The sequence below is a fragment of the Elgaria multicarinata genome, chromosome 11 (assembly GCF_023053635.1).
Source record: "Elgaria multicarinata webbii isolate HBS135686 ecotype San Diego chromosome 11, rElgMul1.1.pri, whole genome shotgun sequence".
NCBI lineage: Eukaryota > Metazoa > Chordata > Lepidosauria > Squamata > Anguidae > Elgaria > Elgaria multicarinata.
The window spans coordinates 16,527,136-16,554,843 of record NC_086181.1 but is presented as its reverse complement, the minus strand read 5'-3'; the positions used below and the strand labels follow the sequence as shown (position 1 = coordinate 16,554,843).

General features: G+C 41.6%; 1 protein-coding gene across 4 annotated transcripts; it reads right to left on the bottom strand.

The window, feature by feature from the left end:
• Window positions 1-150: 150 nt before the first annotated feature.
• DDX42 (DEAD-box helicase 42) lies at window positions 151-27,551 on the bottom strand. 4 transcript variants are annotated; one of them, XM_063138682.1, is made up of 20 exons: window positions 27,418-27,551; window positions 27,205-27,259; window positions 26,294-26,351; window positions 24,371-24,607; window positions 22,449-22,599; window positions 21,709-21,770; window positions 21,206-21,242; window positions 17,473-17,622; window positions 16,361-16,465; window positions 15,249-15,368; window positions 13,404-13,580; window positions 11,989-12,117; window positions 11,270-11,369; window positions 8,682-8,729; window positions 7,541-7,638; window positions 7,079-7,355; window positions 6,093-6,319; window positions 5,213-5,323; window positions 4,981-5,079; window positions 151-3,983 (listed from the first exon to the last, which is right to left on the bottom strand). In XM_063138682.1, the coding sequence occupies exons 3-20, from the start codon at window positions 26,308-26,310 to the stop codon at window positions 3,324-3,326; spliced, it is 2,805 nt and encodes a 934-aa protein (XP_062994752.1). In that variant the 5' UTR covers window positions 26,311-26,351; window positions 27,205-27,259; window positions 27,418-27,551; the 3' UTR covers window positions 151-3,323. The 4 variants fall into 4 exon arrangements, with proteins under 4 accessions (XP_062994752.1, XP_062994753.1, XP_062994755.1 ...); XM_063138683.1 differs by lacking the exon at window positions 26,294-26,351; XM_063138685.1 differs by lacking the exons at window positions 26,294-26,351; window positions 27,205-27,259; window positions 27,418-27,551 and adding an exon at window positions 25,176-25,298.
• Window positions 27,552-27,708: the final 157 nt, after the last annotated feature.

The window sequence follows — 27,708 nt, the reverse complement described above, 5'->3', positions numbered from 1 at the left end:
ATGCTATAATGTTTCATTTGTGTAAAGCTAGAGTTGAAGAGAATTCATTTTAGGGCTGCAGGATTAAATGGACAGAGTAATCAGACAATATTTTAATTGACTGAAATTGCAATCCCCACACCACACCAAACAGTCAGTAGGCACTAAGAGTTAAGGGCAAACTTGTTTATTTTTAAAGGCTATTGTGATTCTGATGTATTACTTGTGGAAGAAATAAAATATAAAAGATTGTTTTGTTCTAACAATGAGTGGTAGCTTGTGTTTATTAATTGTTCAGGCTACTCAATTCTCTTTCAATTTCTCAAAAAGCCACTAATATTGAGACTGGTAACATGCAGTTATTTAATAATTAAAAAATAAAAAATAGTTGACATCCCCAATTCTATAGTTTTACAGAATGTATTCAAGTGTAAATTATATTTTGATTTAAACCAGGGATGGGCAACTTGTGACCCTTTCATCAGACATAGCCAGCATATCCATTGGTATGGGATCATGGGAGTTGTAGGCAAAAATATATGGAGGGCCACAAGTTGCCCACCCCTGTTTTAAGCTATTAAAAAGCATGGGGAAAGATACCTGCAGTTCTCGCAGTAAGAAAGAAAACATGGCTATACATGGGGAGAGGGACACCTCTCTTTTAGCTAGGACACATTGCCATCTTTCCAAAAGCACTGCGAAACCAAGATACGTTTGTACATTTCTCTTAACTGTGGTATCCAAAGAGGAATTTCTTAGTATCTAGGTTTCAAAACAAAAAACTGAACTCAAAAACCTCAAACCAACCTGCTGCCACCCCTCTGCAAACCATCCTTTCCAAAAGGAAAGAAATGCTTTGCTATCTCAAACCCAAAGTAACCATTCTTGGAGAAAATTGTTTCCTCTGTCTATTCACTGATAATGGTACAAGAAGTGACCCATTTAGAACTACAAATAAGGCAGACTTTGGTTCAATGTCTTAGAGAATATGGAATCCCTTTCTCTTTAAAACTGCAATTATACACTGCCAGCCAACACATAGCTGCTGCTTTGCTGACACAAAATGGTGCTAGGAAGGAGTGATTTGCAGGGAATAAGCAGCTGTTTAGGAAAGGATGCACATAACTCTGCAGAGTAAGTAACCTGAACAAATGTGGCAAGGAGTAAATTGCAGAAGGCGACAAAAAACTCTGAAGGTCCTTGATGACCAGTTTGATCTGGGGGGGGGGGGGGAATTCTGTCCTGACCTCAATTAGAACAGTCAGATCTTTTTTATCTGCAAAACCAATTACGAGTAAAAGGGGGGGGGAGCCAAAATAAACAGGCACATCCCAGGCAATTGTTCTAGTAAGAAAACATTTACTAGAAGAGAAAGTGGAAAGTAAAGAGCATGGCATGTCACAGAATCCTGACACAGCTTCAGATATTTCTTCATAAAAATGAGAAGCAGGAACAGAACTATTTTCAGCAAACAAGATTTTTCTACCACTCTGGCAAAAAAGAGAAAAAATCAGATTAAAAAGCCCAAGAATATACAGTTAAAAAAAACACCACACCAAGCAAAATATTTTTACATTTGCTTCTTCTTTCCAGAAGTGTATGCAACAGGCATTTTGGAAAGAGCAGCACACTGTTTCACACAGGTCCCACTTTTAGCATCTCTGTGCACACACACGCGCATCTTCAGCAGCCCATTCTCAAACTTCCTAAAAGTCTGAAAGCTTTCTGGGTCAGCCCAAAATCACAATAACTTGATACTATATATGAAAAGTCTCCCTCCCCGAACCTGTTTTACCCTTTTATTTTATTTTTTGAAAGTGGGACGGGGAGAGAATAACTTCTGGAACATTCACAAAGCAATCTACACAAGACCCCACCTAAACGGACGTTGTTGAGATTTTCATCTTACTTGCTTCCTAGGGAATCCTGCGGGAGCGCTATCCCCCTGGCATTGCATGGCCTGTCTTTCCTATCTTCTTCGGGCTTGATGCAGCTCTTTTTGCCCATAGACACATCCAGGACCAACTTGAGCAGAAACCGGGCCATCCCTGGAGACAGAGCAGCTTTGCTCAAAGCAAACTGAGATTCTGCTGGTCTCCGCTGAGAAGTTTTCCCACTGTTTTCTGAAGTCTTTGCTCCCGCAAGGAGGTATTCAGAACACAGGAGACGGCATATTGTGTAAAAACATAAACTGGAGTGAGGAAGGTTACCCATCCTGCCCCTGCAAATGTGTGCCCCACACTATTCACATATGTCATTATACTGAGTAAAAGGAGCCTTTGCGCTCCAGCCAAACTCATCATAGCTGGGTTACATAGGGAGAGAAAAGTGACAAATCTGCAGGCTGCACTGCTTGCATGTTTGCTGCCATCTCCTTCGCACTCCTAGGAATAAGAATCTCAATCTCTCTCTGTTAGCTACTAGCATGCTGACACTATCAAGTGAGTAGAAGGGAGTGAGCTGACCTTTTGCCTCTCTTCTCTGCCTTTACTGTGGGCAACTGATAAAAAAAGCAGGAATCAAGACTGAGCACCTGCTCACAAATCCAAACATAAGAGCTACTCAGTGCTGACGCAGTAGACGAGAAGGGTAAAGGGATTAAGAAAAGAACTGACGTAAGCCATAAGGAAACATTTTCCATGCAAGGCCCGAGATTCTACATTAGATGGGCTAGTTCAATCGTGAGTTGCCCACCCGCCCTTCTGCCCCAGGAACCATGACTCCTTCCACATCTCTTGCTTGCAATGGTCATGAACACCCCAGTCCTGACTTAACATGTTCTCTTATGACACTGTGCATGTCACAATAAACAGGAACATGGAAACCAGGTCTGGATGAAGATGGTGTAGAAAAATATTGGTGATGGGGGATGAAAAGGAGTCTTGAGAGGTCTCATGGGGCAGCCAGGTCTCCTACTGGAAAACAAGGGCTAGTTTACTTCAAATCCACATCGATTGGAATAAAACAAAACCTACCCAGTTCAAGCCCCTTTCTGGACACATTCAGTTAAAAAAAGAAACACACAAAAATGTTTTGTTTTTGCTAAGGAGGATCAGTCTTTTGAAGTCTCTCAGGGTGGACGGATTTTCAGAAGGCAGAGCATAGAGAAATTCCATAAAAGGGAACGCTTTCCTTTGGACCAAAGCACAACACTGACGTGCCAGTAAAGTGAAGCTGTCTGCAGATGCTCCAGCCAAGATTTGGTTGGGAATCATTGCTGTCCACTGTTAGCCTTCTCAGTAGCCACGTATTGGCAGAGAGACCCTCCTTGGAGAAAGAGAGAGAGAGAGAAAGAGAGGGAGGGAGGGAGAGGCACCGTGCCACTTTGTAGGGAGCCTAGGCTCTTAGCTGTCCCATCGGCTCTTCTTGCGTTTTGGGGGTTCGGGAACAGCAAAACCATCTGTCTTGCCGTTACCATCTTTCTTGCTCTCATTCCTATTTTCACTATTTCTGCTTTCGCTGCTGTTTCGGCTGTCCCCATTGTTTCGGCTGTCACCATGGCGGCTACTACTGCTGCTGCTCCCACCACCACCACCAGAATGTCGGCTTTCATTGTGACGATGGCTGTCCCCATGGCGGTTTTCCCCATGGCGGTAGCCTTCCCCATGTCGCTGACTGTCGCTGTGGCGACCGCTGCCGTCTCCATGGCGCTGGCCATCACTGTGGCGACCGCTGCCCCGGTTGTCGCTGTACCTTTCTCTACTACCTTCTCTGGTGCCTTCTCTGCTGCTATTGCTGGCATTCGCACTGTTGAATCCCTGAATTCCAGTGCTTGGGAAGCTGGGGACGCTGTTTAAATTCCCAGCGCTCGTGAAGCCTGGGATACCTTTCGATATACCTGCTGCACCCGTGGGACTGTCGGGCTTTGCCGAGTTCTGTTGTGCTGAACCTGTTGGCACGGAGTTTAAACTGCCAGCACTGGTCCAACCACTGGCACCTGCTGAAGAGCTGCCTGTCTTCTGGTTGCTAAAGCTGGCAGCAACGAAATGGCTCTTATATTGGGACTGCAAGAGAGAGAGAAAAACCCTCACCAATATATATAGTTTCACTTTCACAAGGATCCCCAAGAATTACGTGACTCTTTTCCTGCTTTCGCTTTTTCAGGGGCGTCAGGCGCTGTCAAAGATCGGGGACTGGGGGCTGGATGGAATAGGCTTTTCCTCATTGGGCTTAAGCTATTGCTCAGGAGCAATAGCTTATTGTTAAAGTGGTACCTACTTGCCATTTTATACATGGGAAAGGGATCTCTCCTACAACCGACTGGCAGAGCCATTACAGGCTTTTTCTCTTTGGCCCTCTACATTAACGTATGGCTTGGCTTACTTGCTGCAGCCATCAAGCTTATTTTACTGAACTCATTCTTGCTGGCAGGAATCTCTGGCATGAAATACACACTCCCTCCTGCTCTCTCTGCACATTTGTTGGTGTAGTGGAAGGTTGACCTGCAAAGGAGCAACTCTGGGCTAAATGATGAGTGGAAGTCGATGGTTCCATCCTTAGCCAATAAAAATCCTGCTTACTGAATAAGGGAAACTTGCTTTGCAGGCTGCAGTTAGAGGCTGAATAACCACCATCCTGAAGAAAATCTACAGGGAACCAACAGCTTCTTTCCCACCAAAGTTGGTTCAATGAGATCATGGTGAGTTAAGAAGTAGATTGGAGGGCAGAGAGGGAATGGATGCATCACCTCCCCAAGTGCTTCTTTCCAGTAATGATCACAGTAACGTGGACATGGGCTGACCTATGGAGAAGCTCATCTTAAGTAAGGTCTGGGGTGTATGTGCAGGGGAGGGGGGGCTTAGAAGAAAAAGGCTTGGCAGGGCAATCCTCGGTGGGCTCCAGTTTTTGCAATGTTCTTTCTCCTGATATGATTGGGAACAAAGAGGGAGAACAGATCTTCATGGACACAGTGGGTCATACTAGGCTAGAAGCCTTGGAGGAAAAGTAGCAGCAGCACAAGTGCCCAGAAGAATCCAGAACAAGGCAGTTTGTCATACCAACCTGGAATGCTGCCTTCATTGCAGACAACCTGTCCCCCATTGCTCCCGAAGATGGTTTATATGCCTCATAGTTGATCATTATACTGTTACTCCCACGGTCCTGTGATACAAAGAGGCTGGCAGTTAGCAGTGTTCAACTTAAGCTGAAATCCTATACACACTTGCCTGAGAATAAATCCCATTTAAATCAGAGAGCTAATCTATACGTTAGTTCTCTGAATCTCAGTGCTTACCGCACTCTCTGATCCTAGACCGGGGCGCTCACGGTACCCCAAGCCGCCACCGCCAATGTTTAGTTTCTTGCCCTTTCCTCCCTTGAAACGTGATTTCCGGAACCAAGCATTCTGAAAAAGAGAGAGAGAGAGATGATAGAAGCATGTACAGGAGGAGTAGGCCTGCTATATGTGTGCACTCAGTTGTGGCTTGGTTTAGATACTCCAGACTAGAGCCAAAAGTGTAAAAGGAATGCCAAAAAATAAAGTGTACAAGTAGGCAAGAATGGAAGCATCATTATAATCCTATACTGTTTGCTAAACAGCCACAGGGGAGAGAAAATCTAATGCATTTCTGGAAAAACATAATCCCTTTGTAATGTTGTTTCTTTGCATAGGCCTCCAACTTTGAATTCTCAGAATCAGTCCAAAAACTTTGCCCCAAACAACTATTTATCATTTACACAGCTCTGTTAGTCAGCAAAGTGCTTTACTACATTAATATGTGTTCATTAATATTATTAATGAATAATAATTCATTATTATTTCCATTTTACAGATAAAGTTCCATTTTCCAACTTGCTCGAGGCCACAAAGCAAATCCATGGCAGAAATAAAACCTGAACCCAGAACTCAGATTCAAATGCAATTCTGTCTATTGGACATTACAGGCTAACGTCCAGATCTTCTTTACTAAACTTCTGCCTGGCTCAAAGAGATGAAAGAATGCAGTGAGAACAGTAACAAAACCTATTTCAAATGTCAAGTTAAATGTCTTCTAAAAACATATATCCCATGCAATTTGAGGTAGCTTATAATAAAAACACACATACACAATCCATCATGCATGTTTCAGGCAAATAAAAAGATGTCAGGGCTTCTTAACATCTGCCAAAGTTACCTGCATGGCCAAGTCCATGAGTTCTTTTGTGACGTGCTGATTGGCGCCTTCCAAATTCCGAACAAGATCTCCAGCAAAGTTACTGTCCTTGTGAGTCAGCAAAGTGTAGGCCACGCCCTTCTCCCCTGCTCTTCCAGTACGACCAATTCGGTGGGTATGGGTGTCAATATCGCGAGCCACGTCATAATTGATCACAGTCTTAATGGAAGGGATATCCAGACCACGAGCTAGGCACAGAACATTAGGAGTCATGTTTGGGGTGGGGAGTTTCAACACTGGTTCATTGCAATTCTGATTCGCTATAAATATTTGTCCTTTGAGGGCAACCCGGTTTGGTCTGTTTAAAGAACTCCTTTCTGTTCAAAGAAGTTTTTTTCTGTTCCATCATCTTCAATTTTAGAAAAGCTCCAGTTAACACTTCAAAGCAATCATGTTATCCCATACATTTTCTGTGTATTGGCTTAGGTTTTGAGAGACTGGGGGGTGGGGGCAGAATAGAGAAACATCTGGTGGGAATTTAGATAACGAAACAGGGCATGGAAGCAATGTCATTTTCCTGAACAGAGCCAAATTAAAGGTATTACAAATTGGAGGAAGAGAGGATACAAATGTGATCAACAGGTGAAACTGATTAATTTTAAATATATTTGTTATAATCTCAAGCAATGCAGCCTAGGAAAAATATAATTGTGGAACCTCCGACAACATGAGTGATCTTCAACAACCAATTCTGAGTCCCTTCGCAAATCTTCACTTATGAAGACCTTTTGCAGGGTCTCCCACAATGAGACAGTTTAACCCGTTTTAACCCATTTACATCAGGGCTGGAAGTGATTAATCAAATAAAGTAAATCAAGTAATTAATCAAATTGAAAACTTTTTAATGACTAAAAAGGTGCGCCTGATTAACCAGTCTTAAGGGATATCATGGCTTGGAGGGAGGGAGGGGTCAAGGGTATGGTTTAAGAAATGGCTCCCAGGCCTACCTGCCACATCAGTAGCAACTAGGACTGGGAAGGTCCCCTTCTTGAAATCCGAGATGACCTTGTTCCTTTCACTCTGGTCCATGTCACCATGCAGCAGCCCCAGACTGTGCCCTTCCTGCTTAAGGTTATTGGCCAGTTCCTCTGCATTTGCCTTCTTAGTGACGAAGAGGAGGACACTCCCTGAAGAGGTGAATTCCACTAGGCGGCCAGTCACCCAGTTCCACTTGTTGGGGCCAGAGGAGAAGATCTCCACAATTTGAGTGATATCTTCATTTGCCTGTTGCGGGGGGAGGGGTGAAGAGTGGCAAAACGAGAACGTCAGAATTTGGCAATAGTAAAGTAAATGTTTTAATACAAGAGCAGAAGCAGGGAAGAAGAGAACAATCATATTGTGCACACCCAGGACTTCTCACTCTGCCCAAATCCTTTCAAACAAGCTTTTTTAAAAACTTCCAATATTACCTCTCCAATGTCTCCTTGCACCACTCGAATTGGGTCAATCAGAATGTCTCTGGCCAGTTTCTCAATCTTCTTCCGAAAAGTCGCACTGAACAGTAGAGCTGTTAAGCCAGGAAAGTAGTGCTTAATTTATATATACACACACAGAGGGATGCTGGAATGCAAGCTCACAAGGAAGCCACGCCATTCACTGTGATCCAGAAGCAATGCCCCCAGAATCTAGACACTTGAGAGCTGCCAGCAATGACTCAGGACACTCTGCACATGTTCAGAGGCTTTATCCTCTCCAATCAGAATGCAGTTACAGAAGAACATATTCCAGTTAATGCATGACACAGTCTAAAGCTGGGCAATGACTTCTGAAATACCTTGCAGCATGGCTTACCAGAAAGTCCTGGGTCAAATTAAGCAGCAAAGTTGTTTGTTTCTGACTAAGTTACAAATGGAGATTTTCTCTTACGTTGGAATCAGCTTGAATTACAGGTAGATTTTCTCCTACATTCCTTCCTATCGCAGCAGGACATTCAGGGTAGGTTAGCCTGTTTATAACCTGCTTGGCCCAGCACCTGGCAACGGTCACCTGTCCCAAGATCTTGCGGTTCAAGGTAGCAGTTGGCTCCCCACTTGTCATGCAGCAGAAAAGCGTTTCAAGGTAACGAGAGGGCAAAGGAAGATGAAGAGGTCGTAGCTTGGCCTGCCTGAAAACTACCTCTATGTCAGGGGTGGGAAACTTCTTGCCCTTCGGATGTTTTAGCCTACAACTTTCATCATGCTTCACTATTGGCTAGGCTGGTTAGGACTAATGGAAGTTGTAAGCTGAAACATCTGGAGGGCCACATGCTGCCCATCCCTGCTCTAGATGAACAAAGCTTTAGAATGCAGCAATGTCTGAGAAAGGTGAAATCTGCAGGGGGAGAAGGAAAGTTGGAGGGTATCTTTATTTAATTAGAAAAAGAAGGGTGCAAAGGCACATACCACTTGATTTCTTCCAGAGGTAAATCTAGACATCAAAAACAATTTCTGGAACTCAAACTAACTCCCACAGGAAAGACTAACAGCATCATTACAAGGATAAAACAAGAACTATTCCATCTTATAGAAGACTCATTTCAAGAAATCTCATATTAGGAAAGCCCACACTCACTCTGCCTCTCTGGGCGCACATGGCTGGCAATCGATCGGACTTGGTATTCTGAATGAAGAAAAGAAAAGAGTTCTAGTGAAAGCCCCGTTTGTGATGGCATATGCTGAAAAGCAGTCCCACAGAGATTTCTAAACACCCAAATGGATGAATAAAGTATGGTACACAGTCGAAATGTGCTGGATCATTATATTGTAGGATGAATCTTTTTTTTTTTAATTATTTCGTGAAATGCAGACTCACCCACAAGCTCAATGGCAGTACCTCTTGAATCTGATGTTGATATATTTGGAGATTAGGCTCAGGGTGCTCTTTAAAAGAAGCATGCACACGTTTTAAAAGGTCAAAGAAAAGGGGCTTTATAATTGATAGAGCATGCAATTCAGCAGACCTGAATTAGGTTTTTTTCTTTAAAAAAAGATGATCATATATACAGAAAAAGCAAAAGCAGTGCAATAGAAACAGTGTGCCTAAAAGTAATGGCAACCACCATACAGGCAACATAGACTCAACAGCTCAATTTTCCATATGCCAAATTCACTGAAACTTAAAATAAGATTTTCTTTCAGTTCATATCTGAAGTTATCATGTCTTTTCGAACAGCAAGAACCACAGACAGCTGAAGCTGACAGCCTTCAACTGAAATCACATATCAGTGTTAATGGTTTAGCACTAACGTGCATAAGCAAAGAGGCGCCTGTGTGAAGTTTGGGGCTCCTGCATTCCCCCATTCCTCCCCCTGTGTGATGAGGAGGAAGAATAAACCAGAATTCAGTTTCACTTTAGCAGGATCCTGGCATGCCACTATATGTGAACCAGGAATCATAAGTTTTAAAATAAACTCTATTCAATTGCTAAACAAGCCAAAACAAACCCAGGGTTGTTTTGCTGGCTTCTTTAACAAACTAGTTTACTTCAAACCACCATTCCTGGTTCACAGGTAACAATAAGCTGGGAATCTACTGAAGTGAAACTGAATTCTAGCTTATTCTTCCTCTTGGCTAGTGGGGGCAAGGCGTGCGTACTCCTTTCTGCTCATACACAGTGCTAAATTATGGTTTAATATTACATGTGAACACAGCCAGACTTGCACATAACACTAATCCATAGTTTATTTAACCCATGCATTGGTGAATTTTGATTTGCTGGGATGTGTGAACCCGGCCATGCTAACAAACAATGCGTTGTTAACCACAAACAACCCAGGAAGAGAACCCATGGTTTGTTGTTGGGCTGTGAAGTCTGGACTGTTTAAGCCATGGGTTGTTGTTACGTTGAACACAGAACCATCAGTTGTTTTGCCAGGCTACAGAGGGAGCAGGCAAGTATGGTAAAATATCTCAGCCATTCTACATGCCAGTAGTACAGCACTGCAAAGGCATTTGGGATACAGGGTGGAAGCAGGTGAAAGAGGAGGGAAACAATCTAGGGATTGAAAAAACAAACCACTGTTTGTTCAGTCGTCTGCCAGAGAAATTCTGAGTACGGCAACATGGATTAGCATTATGTATGAACCAGGTCACTTATGTTCTTTAAATACAGATTTTCAGCAGAATGGGTTTTTGTAGCCATTTTGGCTCTTATTTATTACTGCTATGAGAAATATTTTATACTCCAGAGGTGGAGAGTATTGAAATGAAAGTGGGTTTTCCTTCATAGGCATGTAACATATTTACATTCAAATAAATCTTTAAAGAGTCCAATGATTAATTAACTAAAAAAATCATGACTCAATATGGACTTCATACAACTTCCCCCCCTCTCTCTACACATACACACACACCAGGGACTCTTGTCTTATCTCAGCATAACCAAGAGATGGAGAATGCAACTTCCCTAGAAGAGACTCATTTTTCCAGTCCTGTCCTGTCCGCCTCCCATTCATCGTGAGCAAAAGATGTAACTGCATAGCTAGGCACTACATGCCACCTTCAATGCTGCTGCCACCATAAGCCATGCTACATTTCATATGATGGGTATTCAGTAAATTAGAGAGAGCTGGACACTAAAAAAAAATCTCCTTCTGGCCACAAAATGCTTGCTTGAACAAAAGGGTATTTGGGAAGCTATTTCTGCCTAGGCTGCGACAGACTTCTGAAGAAAGGGAAGTTCCAATGGTTGGGAGTGGTCACCAAAACCTATCCTCGTATGTGCTTTCACAGAGCCATCTGGAGCACTAACAACACCACTAAGAAGTCATTCCCAGCTAACCACAGAGATCATGACAGGACACATATCACAGCTCGATACTAGCGTTAACAGTCAAAACAGACATGTTTGTGTTTTCCCAAACTTTCCCTACCCTTCACTGGGTCAAACCACTTTCTTCCCCCCGCCCCCCACTTGTTATATTCCCATGCAAAGGCTTTCATTTTGCACCACCAATCTCATCTATTACCTAAAATGTTCTGTACTTTTCTGTGACTACAATAAGTCACAGTTGAGTACATAGCTAAGAAAGACATCTGTCTTTACATTCCCTCTCTAATGGATTCTCAAGGCACACGGCACTGTTAGAGGACAACATGAAGATGGGGAACCTTGACTGCCTCTGTGATGCATCCATATGGCCACTCTGACTGGGTACATACCAAAACCCATGTCAAACATCCTGTCAGCTTCATCAAACACAAGGTAAGTGACTCTCTGAAGGTTGGTGGCTTTCTTCTTCACATGATCAATCAAGCGGCCCTGAATGGAAATATTTAACACACCAGTGACCTTGTCAGCAAAGCCGGTATCAACATCATTCAAACCACCTGTCACAGTAATTTCTAGGGCACAATATTTAACCTGGAAAAGTCTCAGCAGGCTCCACTAGTCCTACTTTTCCTGTGACTATTCTTCCCCTTTCTGAGAATGAGCCAATACCTTTTCTCGGAGTGTGGGACTTGGGACTAAGATATCTAAAGGAACATCTCCCCTGATATGTACCTGCTGGAACCCTTAGGTCCTCCGGGCACCCCTCAAGGAAGTTAGATGAGTGTCTACAAGAGAGGTGGCCTTCTGGGATGTAGCACCCCATTTATGGTCACCCCAAGGAGATTCGTCTGGCACCAACACTGCTTTCCTTCAGGCGCAAGGCAAAGACCTTTCTTTTCTTTCAGGCATTTTAGAGACTTCGTTTTAAGTTTTTCATTATATATCTTTATATTTATCTATTCCTGTGCTGTTTGTCATTTTGTATTGTATTTTATTCTTTTAACTGTTTGCAAGCTGCCCGTAGAACACTGGTTATTGGGTGGACTGAAATTATGATAAATAAATAGTATCTCCCATGGCAGCACAACCACCTTTTTGAAATACTCACTGGGGTGCAGACGACGATCTCTGCCCCTTCCTGCAGAGCCTTGGCTTGCTCCCACATGCTTCCTCCACCATACACTGCTACAGAGCGCAAGTTGTAGGCCTTCCCAAAGCGCTTGCATTCAGCATGGATCTAAAAGAATGACAATGGGGCGTAGAGAACAGTTCTTTTCATGTCTGTTTTGAGCACCACTTCTTTCTAGTGACTAATTTCTCTTTTGCTTTTTCTACAGCCACCCATCTTTACACCTGCCGTTCATATCTAGACCGCATCAGGGTCCTCTTTGCTGGCTTTCTGTCCTGTCGCCTCTCTCCACTTCTATCTATTCCAAAAGGGATTGCTAAAATAATCCATTTTGAAAATAGAAACTGAAGAATTCAAATTTTCTGGTGATGAAGTGTTCAGGGTACATTTCCCTGTTTTTATGGTGAGTCCATGGTACCAAGGCATGAAGGGGGCGGGCAGGCAAAATCGCGGCCATAATTCGCACAAGTTAAACCATTTAAGGCTGCAATTTTGTGCAAATTGCACTATTAATGGCCGCAATTTTGTGCACAATACGATTTGCACAAACCCCTCCCCAAAAATCCACACGTTGGAAAACTTGTGGATGATTGGGCCGGAGCCCAGGGGCCCATGCTGACGAAAACCTGCCAAACTCCACCACCCGCCCCAAATGGATTCCTCCGATATTCCTATTTTCAATACATATGGTCCCCAACATAAGTCTCTGGGGTTTAAGGAAGACCAAGCACTTGAAGACCTGCGTATACAAAGGACCACAGCACCATTCTATCTTATCACCAACTTCTTAGATAAAACCATGGGCGCTCTCAGCAGTGCAGCAAGCTGGAAAAAGTCATGCTCTCACACTGAGGTGATCTTTGTGACATGATTCTGGGACTCTATTGCCCTGGAGATTCACCAAATAAGTTTCAGAGGCTTTCTGTCTGAACAGCTATGCAAGATAAGATTTTTCAAAAAAACATTTCTATGAATTATCATTCTCACAGACTGAACTTTAATTGGGCCCCTATTTGGATGCCACGATGGCGTCTGGCACCAAGTAGTGGGTTACTTAGCTCACAATTTGTGGTGAGGTACACTGAGCCCTAGGGGTTGTTTAACCCACAAACGATCCCAAGTGACTCTGTTCGGACATTATGCAAATAACCCTTGAATGCCACATTCGAGGGTTGCTGATGCAAACAAGAAGCGGCTCGCACACGGTGCAGGTCCCTACAATTCATGGGTTAATTAACCCACAACATGCCACCAGATGACACTGTGATGTCTGAACAGGACCTGGGTGTTTAAATAAAGGATGGCACTCCACATGGCATGACTTGAACAGTCTGTTCCAGGTCAGTGTTTACTTTCTCTCCCATTTCCTTTCATGAAGCACCAAATATGTCTACCTGCTGGCACAGCTCTCTAGTTGGACACACAATCACTGCGATGGGACCATCTCCTGGCTCCAGCTCCTTCTGATCCATGATATGAACCATGATGGGCCAAATGAAAGCTGCAGTTTTCCCACTGCCAGTCTTTGCAATACCAATCATATCCCTGCCACTCAGCGCCACCGGGACACCCTGAAGGAAGAGAAGAAGCCCACCACACATTTTAAATTCAACACAGCAGGCAAATCTCAGCTCAGAGAATGGAATCTGAAAATATTAAAATGACAGCATAGTACCCCACTACTGAAAAAAGGCATTTAATATGAAATGTATCTGCCTACAGTAGCATATAAGGATTTTGAAAGAGATGACAGCACACTGGTTTTGCAGTTTTTCCATCAGTATTCTGGAAGCAAAATAGCGAAATACAAAAAGGTAAGCCAAGATCTTATAACTCTGCTTGCTAGAGCACAGGTTTTATAGTTGTTGGGACAAAATGGATATCTGAATTTCAAGTCAAAAATTGCAATGTGTCTTTATCTTTTTATTATTATTATTTGGAAGTGATTCTATTGGTAGGAATTCTGCATTCAAGAGTGTGTGCAGTGCTGTGTGGCAGAGAATTTTCCAGTGCTTATTTTTGCACAGAAATTTTCTCATTTCTTCCTTAGTAACAATGCATGGATGCAAATTGCAAATACAACATTTAGCAAGCTTGGCAGTTTCAAAGTTGTAATTAGTATTTTTTTCAGATGATTATCCCTAGCAAGTATGTGAGAGAATACACATATATCACTGAAATACATATACGTCTCAGTGTGAAACAACTAACAGGTACTGACAGCAAAACAGAACATGCCTCAACAACCTGCTGAAATAGAGTGGCTGTCAGCATAAATACACAGTTCTAAGTGTTGCTAAAATGTATTAATGTGTCAACAGTTTTCAATACCTTTGTTTAAATTTAAAACAATAAAGAAAACAATGAAAAGGAAGTACATGTTATTTTCTTTTTTAAAAAAGTATTCCAATAAAAATGTCTACATAACATTTAAATCACATTAGCTGTGCTTTAACTTTCCCCCACAAATATTTCAGATCAAATATTGGGACAAAAAAATAATATCTGCTACTTTTTAAATTTTCTTTACTAAATGCAAGGAAAATAACCATGCGTCAGAAAATCTTGCTATGCAAAGTACCCTCATACTAAATTTTCCAGACAACCCACAACGTGTGTGTAGAAATCAAAAGAAATTGGTTGCGATGCTTGGATTTTATTTATACATAAGGAGATATTAACTATCTCAGATGGACAGGCTTTGTTTTCCAAGCATTTTGTATAGTATAAGTTTAGTTTAGGAGTTTTACATATGAGAAGGCATTCAACAGAGTGGGAGGGCAGGAAGCCTAGAAACTGTTCTCGTCACTCCCTTGCAGTGGGTGCAGTCCTTGCTGCGTCCAGAAACAGAGCGCAGAGATTGTATACAGTGGGGGTCCTCGGGGTGGGGAGAAGACCACAGCAGCTGTATTATGCAGCTTCCTAGGCGCCACATGTCCTCCTTGCCCTCCTGCTCTGAAGTGCCCTGCCTAGACAGACAAAACCGCCTGTCTAGCCAAAAATACAGGGTGCCCAGAACACCAAGGCGAGGATCACCTCGATGCTCTGGCCGCCTTACATTGGGTAGTCATCAGCCTCCCAGTTTGGAGGCTGACAACTATCTCCATAGGATTTCACCCTAATTTGTTAACCAATTTTCAAACAGGTAACAGTGTGACATTTTCCTCTGAAAGCAGATGAGAGACAGAATGCAGTTTATACTTGGCAGGATTTCTGCCAAAATTGGAATGTAGACTCACCTGGCATTGTATAGGGGTGGGTTGAGTATATTCCGATTTCCTAATCTGGTGCATAAGCTGCTCATCAAAGCCAAAATGAGCAAAACTACTTCCTGGCCTTGGAGGAGCAGCACCAGAGACCTAGGAAAAGATGTATTAATTATATACACCATGGCAACACTTCAGACAAAGTTACACATTTTGAGAGAAATAATTATTTAATGTAAATACTGATGTAGCGCATGTATGAGAAGGGAGCCAATTATCATCCGCCCACCCACTACAGATTAACTTTCCTCATAACGAACTGAACTTTCCTTTCAATGCCCAGTGGTGGCAGATGCACCTGAATGATGAGGGGAATATCCATGTCATCAGAAGCCCCATATAGACATAGCAAAGAGGTAATCATGGAAGTGCTTGAAATGCGCATCACCAAGAGAACCCAGAAATGCACAGAGAGGTTTTGCAAACGGACCAATCACCACATGAAACCTCTCTCCCTACCTGTTAGGCCTTTCCATATGCAAGTCAGAAATCAAACGTGAGGACTACTGGCCACCATCTCCCTAGAAGCTGGAACAACCACAGGTAATTGCCAGTGGAGAAAGGAGAATCCCAGGAGGGAGGAGAGGGAGAGAATCCGGAAGAGGGCCAGAAGCTCCAAACCACAAATAAAGCCAAACTTCAACAGGATAGGCGGAAGGGAGAAGTGTCACACCAGGTAACAGGTACTGAATATGAACTGGGCGACGAACTGCCAGAACCAAGTAACAGTTTATCTGTTAACCATCACGTCTTTTAGCAATGCCTCAACTTTTTCCACTTCTCTCAATACCTGAACAGCCTCTCTGTCAAGCCACATTCTTCTTCCAAACCTTCTTCAAGGTCCACTTCTAGAAAATATTCTCTGTGCCACTTCAGTGTAGTCATTCCAATTACTATTTAACTCTCCTCTGCATCACCGTCCTAAAAATCTTAGCATACCTGCTCTCTCCCCTTCTTTTCTGCACTCTTCATCTTACATGGATCATAAGTATACTCAGCGGGAACCATGTCCCTGAACCTTACACAGAGGTGCCTGTTTAGCGGCTAGTGCAACGTTTGAAGGAAGAGTCTTGTTTCCATCTTACCCGGAGATTTAGCTTATGGCGTAGCTCCACCACTTGTTGTGGAGTGAGGCTGGTGATTTCTTCATGCTCTTCATAGAAGTTTTTCTCAAATGGTGGATATTCAATCTGCAGACCAAGTGCTCACAGTTAGTCACGGATCTCACCAAATCAGTTAGAAACTGTCTGTCCCCTCTGCCTGAGCTGCTGTGTTATCATCGCAGTCAATAGCTGTCAGCATGGGATCTGACAAACATGCAGCTTCTGTGCAGAATTGAAGCAGCAGTTCATTTTGGAATAAAACACACTACAGCAAGCTCCTGTTGCCCATGATGTGACATAAAAATCCTGCAGTAACCAAAAACAGAAAAATGGGCTGCAGTTGGAAAAATATGAAAATGAACAGAGCCCAAAGAGTACCCAACTGCATACACGGAGTAATTAAACACTTAACAAAAGACCATGAGATGTCTGTATACGCTCCGACACTAATAATAATAATAATAATATATTTATTTCTTACCTGCTTCTCCCTTTGGATAGATAAATTATTACACCCAATACGAATTCTTAAAGGCAAGTTGCAAAAGTGTTTAAAGCAGAATAGCCAGTTATCTTAACACTCAAGGTTATATATCATAAGCATAACAAATACATTTACATATAGCAGAATTCCTATACCACAAATGTTGGGTTCATATATTTTTTTGATCTGCAAAAGAAGTTGCGTTCTTGTTATATGTTCTTGTTATGACAGGAGAAACTGGCTATTCTGCTTTAAACACTTTTTGCTTTAAACACTTTTGCAACTTGTCTTTAAGAATTTGTATTGGGTGTAATAATTTATATTTGTAGAAGCCTATGCAGACATTTCATGGTCTTTTGTTAAGTGTTTAACTGTAGTCAGTGTATGCAGTTGGGTGCTCTTTGGGCTCTGTACATAAAAATCCTGTACATTTTTTGTTTGGGCTTCTAGCATCCTAACTTGGAGGCTCAATTCAATGGGAAAAATGATTGCCAGAGCACATATGATGAGGGTGACTTCTTTCTAACTTTGCTTTATTCAATGTATTACTGTTGACCTTCAGCTGAACTTCATACTGATGCTATACTAGCAATGGAAGGAATTCCCTCACCTCTGAATGATCAATAGGAGGAAGAGGGTCAATTATTCTTTTGGATGGCGCTATTGGATTGCCATCACTGTCATACTCCAGGTTATCCTCCTCCTCTTCTGGAACCACTCCAGCATTGGGGTTTTCTGCCATGTAGCGGAAGTAAGCTTCCTGCAGTAAAACAGAGAAGTGTAACTGTATACAAGCGCCAAAAGGGTTGAAATGCTACTGCAGTTTTTCATGAATAGCTAACCATATTAAAGACGCTTACTTTAACACCTACCCACAAAGGACAGAGTCTATTTTAATAGTGCTCTTATCACAATAATTATTTGGTTAGACTGTAAAAAAAAAACACCTGACAAATTGGTTGCTATATCTTGGCTCTTCTAGCAGAATGCAAAGTTAAGAATACGACGGTCAGAAGAACTGAGCAGAACAATCCAAAAGTTCAAGTAATACCAGAAAAATATTTTCACCAATGCTGAGATGACCAGCCTTCAGTACTCAATGTCTAAAAATTTGCTTGGACAATTTCCTCAAACCATTCTCCTCAAACCCCTTTTCTCTAACCACAGGTGTGCATGCAGGTGAGCAGTAACTGAAGGTGTTCAGAAGTGAGAGTGAAGTTCTTTGCACATGCCCACATTTTTTTCTTACTTGTTCTACTTCTTATTTAGCCCTGCTGATCTTAAGGCAAATTTGTAAATCAATTCTTGGTCAGAAGACTCTAGGCAGTGAAGCAGGCAAAGTTTTCCAAACTGGAAGATAGTAGGCAGGGGGGGTTTTTTGGCTGCCAATGTGCCACAAGTAACTAATGCAGATATGTGGGTAGCTTTTGTGGACTTACCTGCTATCACACTTTCTCCTACCAAGTTGCTACTTTCTCCCAAAGATTCTTATATCTTCAAGTTACAAACCTCACTATTTATGATGTATGTGTTTTAAAAGGAAGGCTATTCTTAATGGGGAGTTTTATCAAGAAGCAAGATGAAATCTGCAAGCAAACGTCATCCAGGGAACAAAATAGGAGCTGAAACTGAATGTTCCCATTATTTCTGAGTTCTAAAATTATTCTGCCTTGTGAAGAATTCCATGAAACTCAGTAGCTTTATACAAAACTGATGAACTACATATTATTTACTTTGTCGCCAATGTAAACGAAAGATATTCTTAAGAGAGAGTTGGGAAGTATTTACTTTCTAGGACAAGAACACTCTAAAATAGCCTTCTCTAACCTGGTGTCATCCAAATGGTTTGGAGTTCAACTCCCATAAGTCCCAGCCACCATGGCTAATGGTCAGGAATGCTAGGAGTTTTAGTCCAAAACATCTGGAGGGCACCAGGCTGAGAAAAGCTGTTCTAAAATAAAGTTCTTCTAACAATTATATTCTGCTTTACAGGACAGGACAAACTTTTTGAAACCATTTTGAAATATTACTACAACAGGAAATATTCCATATTCATATATTTGAAGATAGAAAAAAATAAAAGAAAACTTTACTTTTTAAAAGCCAATTTTAATTCACATTCAAGAGAAATAATCTGTGCACTTAAAGATCCTTAAAAAAAGAAAGAAGGGGGCACACTAAGATTTTCAATATGCAAACTTAACTAGCTAAAAAGGCACACAACTGATTTATTTATTTATTTTAAATTACTAATATAACATTACCACTATATTTTTACCACTACATGTTTTCTTCCAAGTCAGACAAGTTAGGTTGAGAGTGCACGACCGGCCAAGGTCACCCTGAGAGCTTCATAGCCAAGTTAGGCTTGAACTCAGATCTTTCCAGTCCCATTCTGACAGTCTACCCACTACCCCACACTGGCTCATAAACGGCTGGCATCCCTGCTTCCATAATACTAAAACAGTGTGATGGACAATTTAGCAAGAAGCTTTAAGTAGGAAAAGAGAGAAAGAAGTATTAATTTGGTAGATTCATTATCTCCTGCAACAATAGGGGAAGGGAGGGGGAGAAGTGGAGAAAAAAGAAAGGTGAGGGAGGGCAATAGGACATAATTCCATCCATAAATGAAAGACATTATTTGCATTGTAAAATTAAGCAAACTATCTCACCCATCCAGGGAGATACACTCAGGTGTTAAACACTGTTTCTCAGCTATGCCTCATGCATATTCTGCATGTTAAGAAGCACATTACGTCCTCAAAGTTAAGATTAAAGCTTGCTAAAGCAACAGTGCAGTGCATTTAAACTCCTTGCTGAAGGGATCCCAAAATGGCAACTTCGATGTTACAGTAAGCCATGAAAAATGTTCCCCTTTAACCATGTACTCTAGGTATGTTAGAACAGTGTTTCCTAAGTTCTGACCAAAAGCTTATTTTTCAAATGTGTAAGAAATATCCACACTTAGAGAAGCCTCACTCACGACCTGTGCTAATTTTGGATAAGCTTCTGAGGGCACATCTACACCAAGCAGATATTCCACTATGAAAGTGGTATGAAAGCGGTATATAAAAGGCAGGAGCCACACTGCTGCTTTATAGTGGTACTGAAGTGCACTGGCAACTGTTGGGGCCCATTGACACATACCATATACTGCTTTCATACCACCATATACTGCTTTCATACCACTTTCATAGCGCTATATCCTACTTGATGTAGATGTGTCATGGGCCCCAGCAGTTGTCAGTGTACTTAATTACCACTATAAAGCAGTAGTGTAGATTCTGCAGTGCACTTCAATATCACTATAAAGCACTAGCGTGGCTCCTGCCTTTTATATACTGCTTTCATACCGCTTTCATAGTGGAATATCCTTCTTGGTGTAGATGAGCCCTGAGTGGAAGCAAGCCCAGAGCAGTGACTCTTGAAGATATGCAATAGTCAGCCTCCACTGGGAGTGGGTAATAATGCTGTGTCACTACATTACAAAGGTTTAAATACTTCTATTATGCTTGATGCAGAGATGGGAAGAATCGCCCATCCATTGTGGCGGCTTATTAGGAGGTAGCAAGGCCAAAGCAATGACTCATGCAGAAATGCAGTGGGCAGATATTTTGGAACCCCAGGACATACTAACTCTCTTTCAAGGCACACTACCTGTTCTCTTGGGGAACACTAGTGTGCTACAGCACAGAGTTTGGGAAATGAGCTAGAAGTTCCAGAGTTTGGATAAAAGTTATTACATTACAATCATAATAAAGCTATTTAACATCACCAGAGTTAAATACTGCGAGACTTAAAGAACCACAAATAGAAATCTGTGTGATGTGACAAAAATATGTGCAAGAAACATTAAGTCAACTCTAGAATAGTTTCTTATTCTTTTTCAACTGCTTTTAATAAGCAGTAGCCTTCATCCTTTTCAGCCCAAGACCCACCTTTATAACTCCAACCTGTACATGGGACTCTACTTTTCCTTTTACTACAAATGTTTGTCTTTCTGCTTCTTTTCCGCCTCTCCTCCCCCTTTTCCATATCATTCTCCATGTCCCCCTTCCATCTTTCTACTTTACCTTCTCCTAAAAATAATAATTAAAAAGACTTATTGTGCCCTTGATATAACCCAACTTATGTTGGCCTGTGAAAAAGTTTTGGGTCCCAATTCACCTGCTGGGCCAATGGTCCAATATATTTAGATAAGACAGACACATCCTGCCCGCCCGGTAAAGTCCCCTCAGCAAACAAAAATGGTTCCAGTTTCTTTCAAAGGATATCAGAAATGTGCATTTGCACTCATTGATTACTTTATTGTAATAGATAGAAAGATTGTGTAGGAAACTCACTTGATCATCTTCTTCTTCAATATCATCGCGTATACCCCTGGAAAAATAAGCAGAGAAACAAAACTTCCCTGCAAATGTTCCACATACCCAGCTCCGTACATTCAGTCTGATTTGTGCCAATGTAACTCAACACTGACATTATTAAGCAGCAACAAAAAACATACACATCCATTCCAACCCACCAGGACTTGCCAAATTTTGATGAATAACCTTGATTGAATTCATTTCAGATCTAACAAGTGTGAGAGCTATTCAAAGAACTTTACAGTTGAGTTTAGCTCCCTGTTGAAAGGCAAAGTCATCCATACACCAGCCCCATACAAATCAACCCTCATAATTCAGATCATAGCCTTTAGGAAAGTTCAGAGAAGCTTACATAACTTGGCATGGTAAAATCTTCAAATATTATCCCAAGAGAAATAATATAAGATGATCCCATGCTTACATGTTCTTGTTAATCTATTGTTTATTCTAATGGGGCTGTAATATATGAAAGAACTTACTTTGTATTCTTTCTTTCTTTATCTTTATCTTCTAGTCTCTTCATGTCTCTAGCAGCTTGATCCTAATTGGTTACAAAAGAAACATAACTTTACAATACAGCATATTTCCCCCACAAATTCCTATTACACTGAAGCTCATGGTGTTACATGGAAATGGATACAGCAACCATTAGATGTCACATTATTTGAGAAGGTCTTCAGTGCAAATCTTTACTTCTCAGTAAAAAATAAATAAACCAATTCAGCAGTAGCAACAGTAGTTCGAGCCCCCAGGAGGCCTTTCTCCCTATTTGTTGATTTCTCAAACTTAATTACAAGCACATCAAGCTGGGGCTTTTCCACAGTGGCATCAGTATTATTGAATTCCCTCCTGAAAGAGACTTGCTTAGCTTCACTTCTCTACTAGTTTTTTGGGAGGACCAGGAAGACCTTTGTAGTCTGAAAGGTGCTAATTGCTGTTGCTGCTTTATTCTTTTCCAAATGTTTATTCCCACTTTTGTTGTTGCTTTGAATGGTAAAAGCTGGACTGTATAGATTATTTTATTGTTTTGCTGCTAACGACTTCAGATACCCTAACATATAAGACAAATTAAATATATTTAAAATAAATAAGTTTAAAATTTCTGCCTCTTCTCTTCAGAGGTGCTGACTAAAGTTGCAACCTACTCTCCTCTGTGGCTATTCCTGGTGCATCACAAAGCTACATAATCTCTGTAAAACATAAGGAAATGGTAGCTCACCTCCACTTCCGCCATGAATGCCTCCAAAGGGTCATCCTCACTGTCTGAGTCAGGTGGCTTGGAATGGAATTGCTGCCGAGTAGGAGAGTTCTCTGCAGGAATGTACGGCAAGTCAACGTTATTGGAATCTTCCTCCTCATCCTCAAAGTAGCTGACAATTGAGACAGAGAAAGAGAAGCTGACACAGTGAAGAACCAAGACAACATACAACCAGGCTTATAAGAAGAGAAACAGTTTACCACATGGTTGTGACCATATAGCAGATTGTTAATATCGATTACAGAGCATCTTCCAGTACTTCTTCTAGACATCTTAAGATTTTTTTAAAAAAGTAGTTTTCCTTTTGAGAAACTGCAGCATAGGCGATGTGGCATCCACAAGAAAATCCAAGGGTCAGGGACAGTTCTTTCTGAAACCCAGGGTGTAACAAAGTGCCCCTGTGGTGTGAAGCATTGAGTGGGACAATGTAAGATCCCAGAGATACAGACAGGAAAATATACAATGCATCAGGGGTAGGAACTGACAAAAATGCTTGCTGGGGAAATAGAGGGGAAAGCCAAGGGCAACAGGAGTGGCAACTGACATGAAGCCATTCTAGGCACTGGCGATAAATACGCTACCTATACGTATAGGGAGAGGAGGTTTCTGATTTGGCAAGCATACAGGCTTGCTACCTGCAAAAGTCAGGAAGTGGAGCAAGGAAAACTCCGGAAACCATCTGCTAAATTTGGGAAATGATGAACTTTCTAGAATTCCCAAGCTGGGAATTATACTGAAAACTCATCAACAAACACACAAAAGGACCACTAGCCCCCCCCCACCCCAAAATCTTGTATCCAAGGAACCTCAAAATTAGAAAACATGCAAAATATATAAAACACAAATAATATTAAAGCAATAAGATAGCAATGAGTCCAACATTGGTCTGGCTTCCATGTAAAAACAACCCATTGGTTAAAGAACCCATGGATTGTTGAGTACAAGAGAGAGAGAGAGAGAGTGAACATGCTGCCTCCCGAGTGCCTACCACTTACGCTTTTATGCCACAAACCACAATTGGCTCCTTCGTAGGTTCTTGAGCATGACATCTGAACCCAGACCAATGGGTTGTTTAGGGGATAAACAGCCCTTGAGTTAATTGGGTTTAGTCCCTATACAACCCATTGGTCCAGATTTGGCATCACGCTCAGCAACCTACAAAGGAGACGATTGTAGGTTGTTGAGTAAAAGCAGACGTGTCGGGCATGCTGCAGGCTCGTTATATTACTATATATTATAACCTACTGCTTTACATGTTTCAATGCAAGTTATATCTATCTACTTCTATGCATTAGATCAGCTGCAACATACAGTGCATACTTCACAATCTTTCTTAACAAGTGTAGTCAATTGTCTAAGTCTCCAGAAAAGGTTTAATGCCATTCTTCTTAGTCTGGCAATCAAAAGTATGCATAATGCATATAGAACTTTCAGGATTTATCAAAGTGCAAGATACTCAAGCTCTGCTCATTATGTTCAGTTGCCATATTGACTATGTGCTACAACAGATAACAAGCTGGTCTCCAGTTTGCTGAATCCATAAAGTTTTATATGCTCAAGAGTTGTGATTTGAAGTATAGCCTATGGACATGTTTGCATGAACTAGGTGCAGCTAAGGTGGAACTAAAGATCTTTCTGCACAGGCTGGTCTAAAAAAGGAAATAAGAAAAAATGAAGATGTTTTGATCACTTGTTGCAAGGGTACAAATTAAGGCCCTACTGGTTCCATTGGCTATAGATAATGACTATGCAACCCAATGGTGCCCTTCTTTTCACAAATGGTCAGTTAACACTACAATGTCTGTCTTAATAAAATAAACCATCACAGAAACTTTGAGAAGTACATCTAACTGGGATACATGTGCAAAAAGTGGGCAGCTTACGCATTCTCCTCATCAAAGTTTGCTCGCTTTGATCCAATCTTGTAAAAAGAAGGCAGCTGAGGTGGTGGTGTCTTCCCAAACCCAGCTGAAGAACCAGGGGCTCCAAAAGCACTATGGGACTGCTGAGGGAGTTTGGGCTCTTCCTTCTTTCCGGTTGATATCGAAAAGCCACCAAAACCAAAGCCCCTCTTGGTGCCGGGGCCACCTTTGTTCCAATTCATGGTGTCAATGGCGGGTCTGATAAAGATGAAATGATGTGCTAAGTATAAACCTCTTCCCCATTTCAAAGACAGCCAAAGTAGTGCTCATATGAACAAAGCTTCATATGTAGCCAGCATGGAATTAGAAAGACAAATACATCGCCATTAAAAGAAGCCATTTGAAATGTTCATCAGAGCAAATGAAAGACATTACATTATTTCATAGAGGAACCTACTTTTAAAAGATGGAAACTGCTAACAATTTGCTAATAAAGGAGTAAAACCCAAGTTCAAGGCAAATATTTGTTTACTAATATATAGAAAGATTGCCTGTTAAGGGCTTACTGTCCTGCTCAGTGATTTGTTTTACTGTTCAGTCATTAGAAATCACCAGGAAAAGAGAATTACAAGACTGCAGGTGTCTGTGTTGGAGGAGCTACTACTTAAGCCCTGCCAGGCATTAGCCAGGGCAGAAGGTTTTTCTGTCCCTCTCCTGGTTGTTCCTTTATTTTTATTTTCCCTCCCATTGGTTAAAATGGTAGGGAAAATAAGAATGCAAACTTCAGAGGTACTCTTTCTAGGGAGTCAGGAGAAAGTTTTCAGACCCAGTGATTTCATGGCTGCCCTGATCTGCTCTTTCCTCCCACTTAAGGCCATCAGAGCACTGATGGTGGCACAAAGCTCTGCAATGAGGAGGCTTCTAATAGTAAAGAGAGAGCAATCCAACAGTTTAGGAATGTTGCCTCAATAACCTTAAATAAATTCAAGTATCTGTGATATAATCAATTACATTCTAGTTAATAAAATTTGTTTGCCAAATTATTAAAAAGCAAAACATATCTTCTGGAAAAAGAGTTTTTCTTTAACTTGTCAGCAAGATCAGTTTTCCTTAAAGGCTGTGGGCGAAGAGTGAGGAAGATCCTCTATTTTGGTTATTCCTAAGTTTATTATTATGACCCTTTACTCCTGCTCATTTCCCAGCATGGTTAATATTTACTTTTGCTCTTAAGTTCTACAGTGTGTGCACACAATTATTTTAGATATATATTTTCAGTGGCGATTTTAATCATGTTGACACATGCATTTGTGAAAAACATTGGTGTATAAGAGTACCAATCATACAATCCTTCCAAGAAAGTTGAAAGAGGGCCTGGAAGAGGGAGAATATTATGAAGGAAAGAACCAAATGCCCTGTATTTTGCAAATATGAAAACAGGGAACAGCAGCTCTATTGAGAGATGATGTAGTAAAATGGTGAAGAAAAGCAGCATGACACCTTATTATGTAAATATATATGATTATCATTTCTCCAAAGAGATCAGGACGGCATACATGGAACAGATGATGACTTTTTCAAAGATGAGCAGTATTTTTTGTAGCTCAGCAGAGACTAAATTTGAGTCTGCTATATCCAAGATCTCTACCTAGAAATCTTGTGTGTATATGTTCTTTTGTTTTTAAATAGGCTATTGGTTGGTTTACTTGCAGGAACATCTGAAACCACTGCATAGTGCACCTAGTATAATTGCATTCTGTGGCCTGAACTGTGTAGGGTTTTTTGTGGGGATTGTTGGGGATTGTTACACCTTGCTTGAGGTGTATGTGTGTTTAGGCCAGAAGGTTTCTTTGGTGCCTTCATTCCCTACATTTCAATAAATACCATTCTCAATTTTACAAATGCAACCAGTGTGGCTGGGGAAAGGAAACAAAACAAAAACATTACATCTTGGAACTCTGCATTTAGGTCCTGCTTCAGCCACAGAAGCCAATATACGGGGTACCTGAGCAGAAAAACAGATTACAACAGCAAATTATAGCATGTATGTTAACTCAGAAGTGAATCCTACTGTGTTCAATGGGATTACTTCCAAGAAAGTGTGCACAAAGCTAGAGTCATGGCCTCATAAGTAAGTAAATATAATTACATCCCACCCTTACTCACAAAGCACCCAGGGCTGCCAACAACCCATATAAAGACAATACAACACAAGAACACTGTTAAAAATGTAACTCTAAAACTAGAAATCGCATATGGACTTAATCTTGCTGCCATCTCTCTCAACTACCTCCTGTCCTATGGTTAGAGTGTCAGACTGGGACTCAGGAGACCTGGGTCCACATCCCCACTCGGGGAGATTTTTATTTATTTATTACATTTATATACCGCCCCAAAGCCAAAACTCTCTGGGCCGTTTACAAAGATTAAAAACACTGAACATTTAAAAACTAATATACAAAATTTAAAACTATAAAAACAGCATAAAAATGGAGAGGAGAAGCATCATATATGCCGCTTTGGGTTCCTTGGAGGAAAAAAGGCGGGATATAAATGAAATAACAGAACAAATGAAATAAAATGGAAATGATAGTAGTCCGTTTTCAGTATTTGCTTTTTAAAACCAATACAGAAAGCTACAGTGACAACATAAAAAAGGAAACGGTGGTCGCCAGGATTGGGGCCTTCCAGGCACTCTATTCCCATTCCCATTCCCATTCCCATTCCCATTCCTCCTCCTCCTCCTCCTCCTCCCCTTATTTATTTATTACATTTTTATACCGCCCAATAGCCGAAGCTCTCTGGGCGGTTCACAAAAAATATAAGTGAATTTCAGTCTTCCGAGCACACCCACCTACCTACTAACTCTTGATAGTGGCCAATGGATGAGGCAGGAGACAGCGACCGGGTCGCCTAGCAGAGAGAGAAAGAAAAATCAGGTCCAAAGGCTTCTACAGCCCCGCTAGGCCTCAGCCCCGCCCCCTTCTTATCCAACGCCCGTGAGGGCGAACGGCCTAAGGTCTCTTCCCTTTTCTTTTCCTTCTGGCTGCCATTATTTTCTCTCTACTTACCCACCACTTTTTCAGGCACTTGGCTTTAGAGGTGTTTTTTGGCGGGCCCACTACCCGGTTACTACGGAGAAGAAACGGGGTCGCGACGTTGGCGGCTGAGGCGACCGTGACGCGCTGACGTCACCGCGTACAGCAGCAAGGCGGCCTCTCTGTGCACGAAGGGTCTTTTGCTCCTCCGCGCTGACGTCCTAGAGCGCCGCGAACAGCTGCGCTTGAGGAAGGCGCAGATCATAGAGCTTGAAAAGCCATAGAGTAACACATGACACCTCCCTCCATATCTCCCAAGGAATG

Coding starts and splice junctions, on each gene's coding strand:
- DDX42 (XM_063138682.1), bottom strand. Junction 22,600..24,370: donor AACTTTGATGAGGAGAATGC/GTAAGCTGCCCA, acceptor CTCAATTGTCAG/CTACTTTGAGGATGAGGAGG. Junction 3,984..4,980: donor CAATGAAGGCAGCATTCCAG/GTTGGTATGACA, acceptor TCTCTCTTGCAG/TCCCAATATAAGAGCCATTT.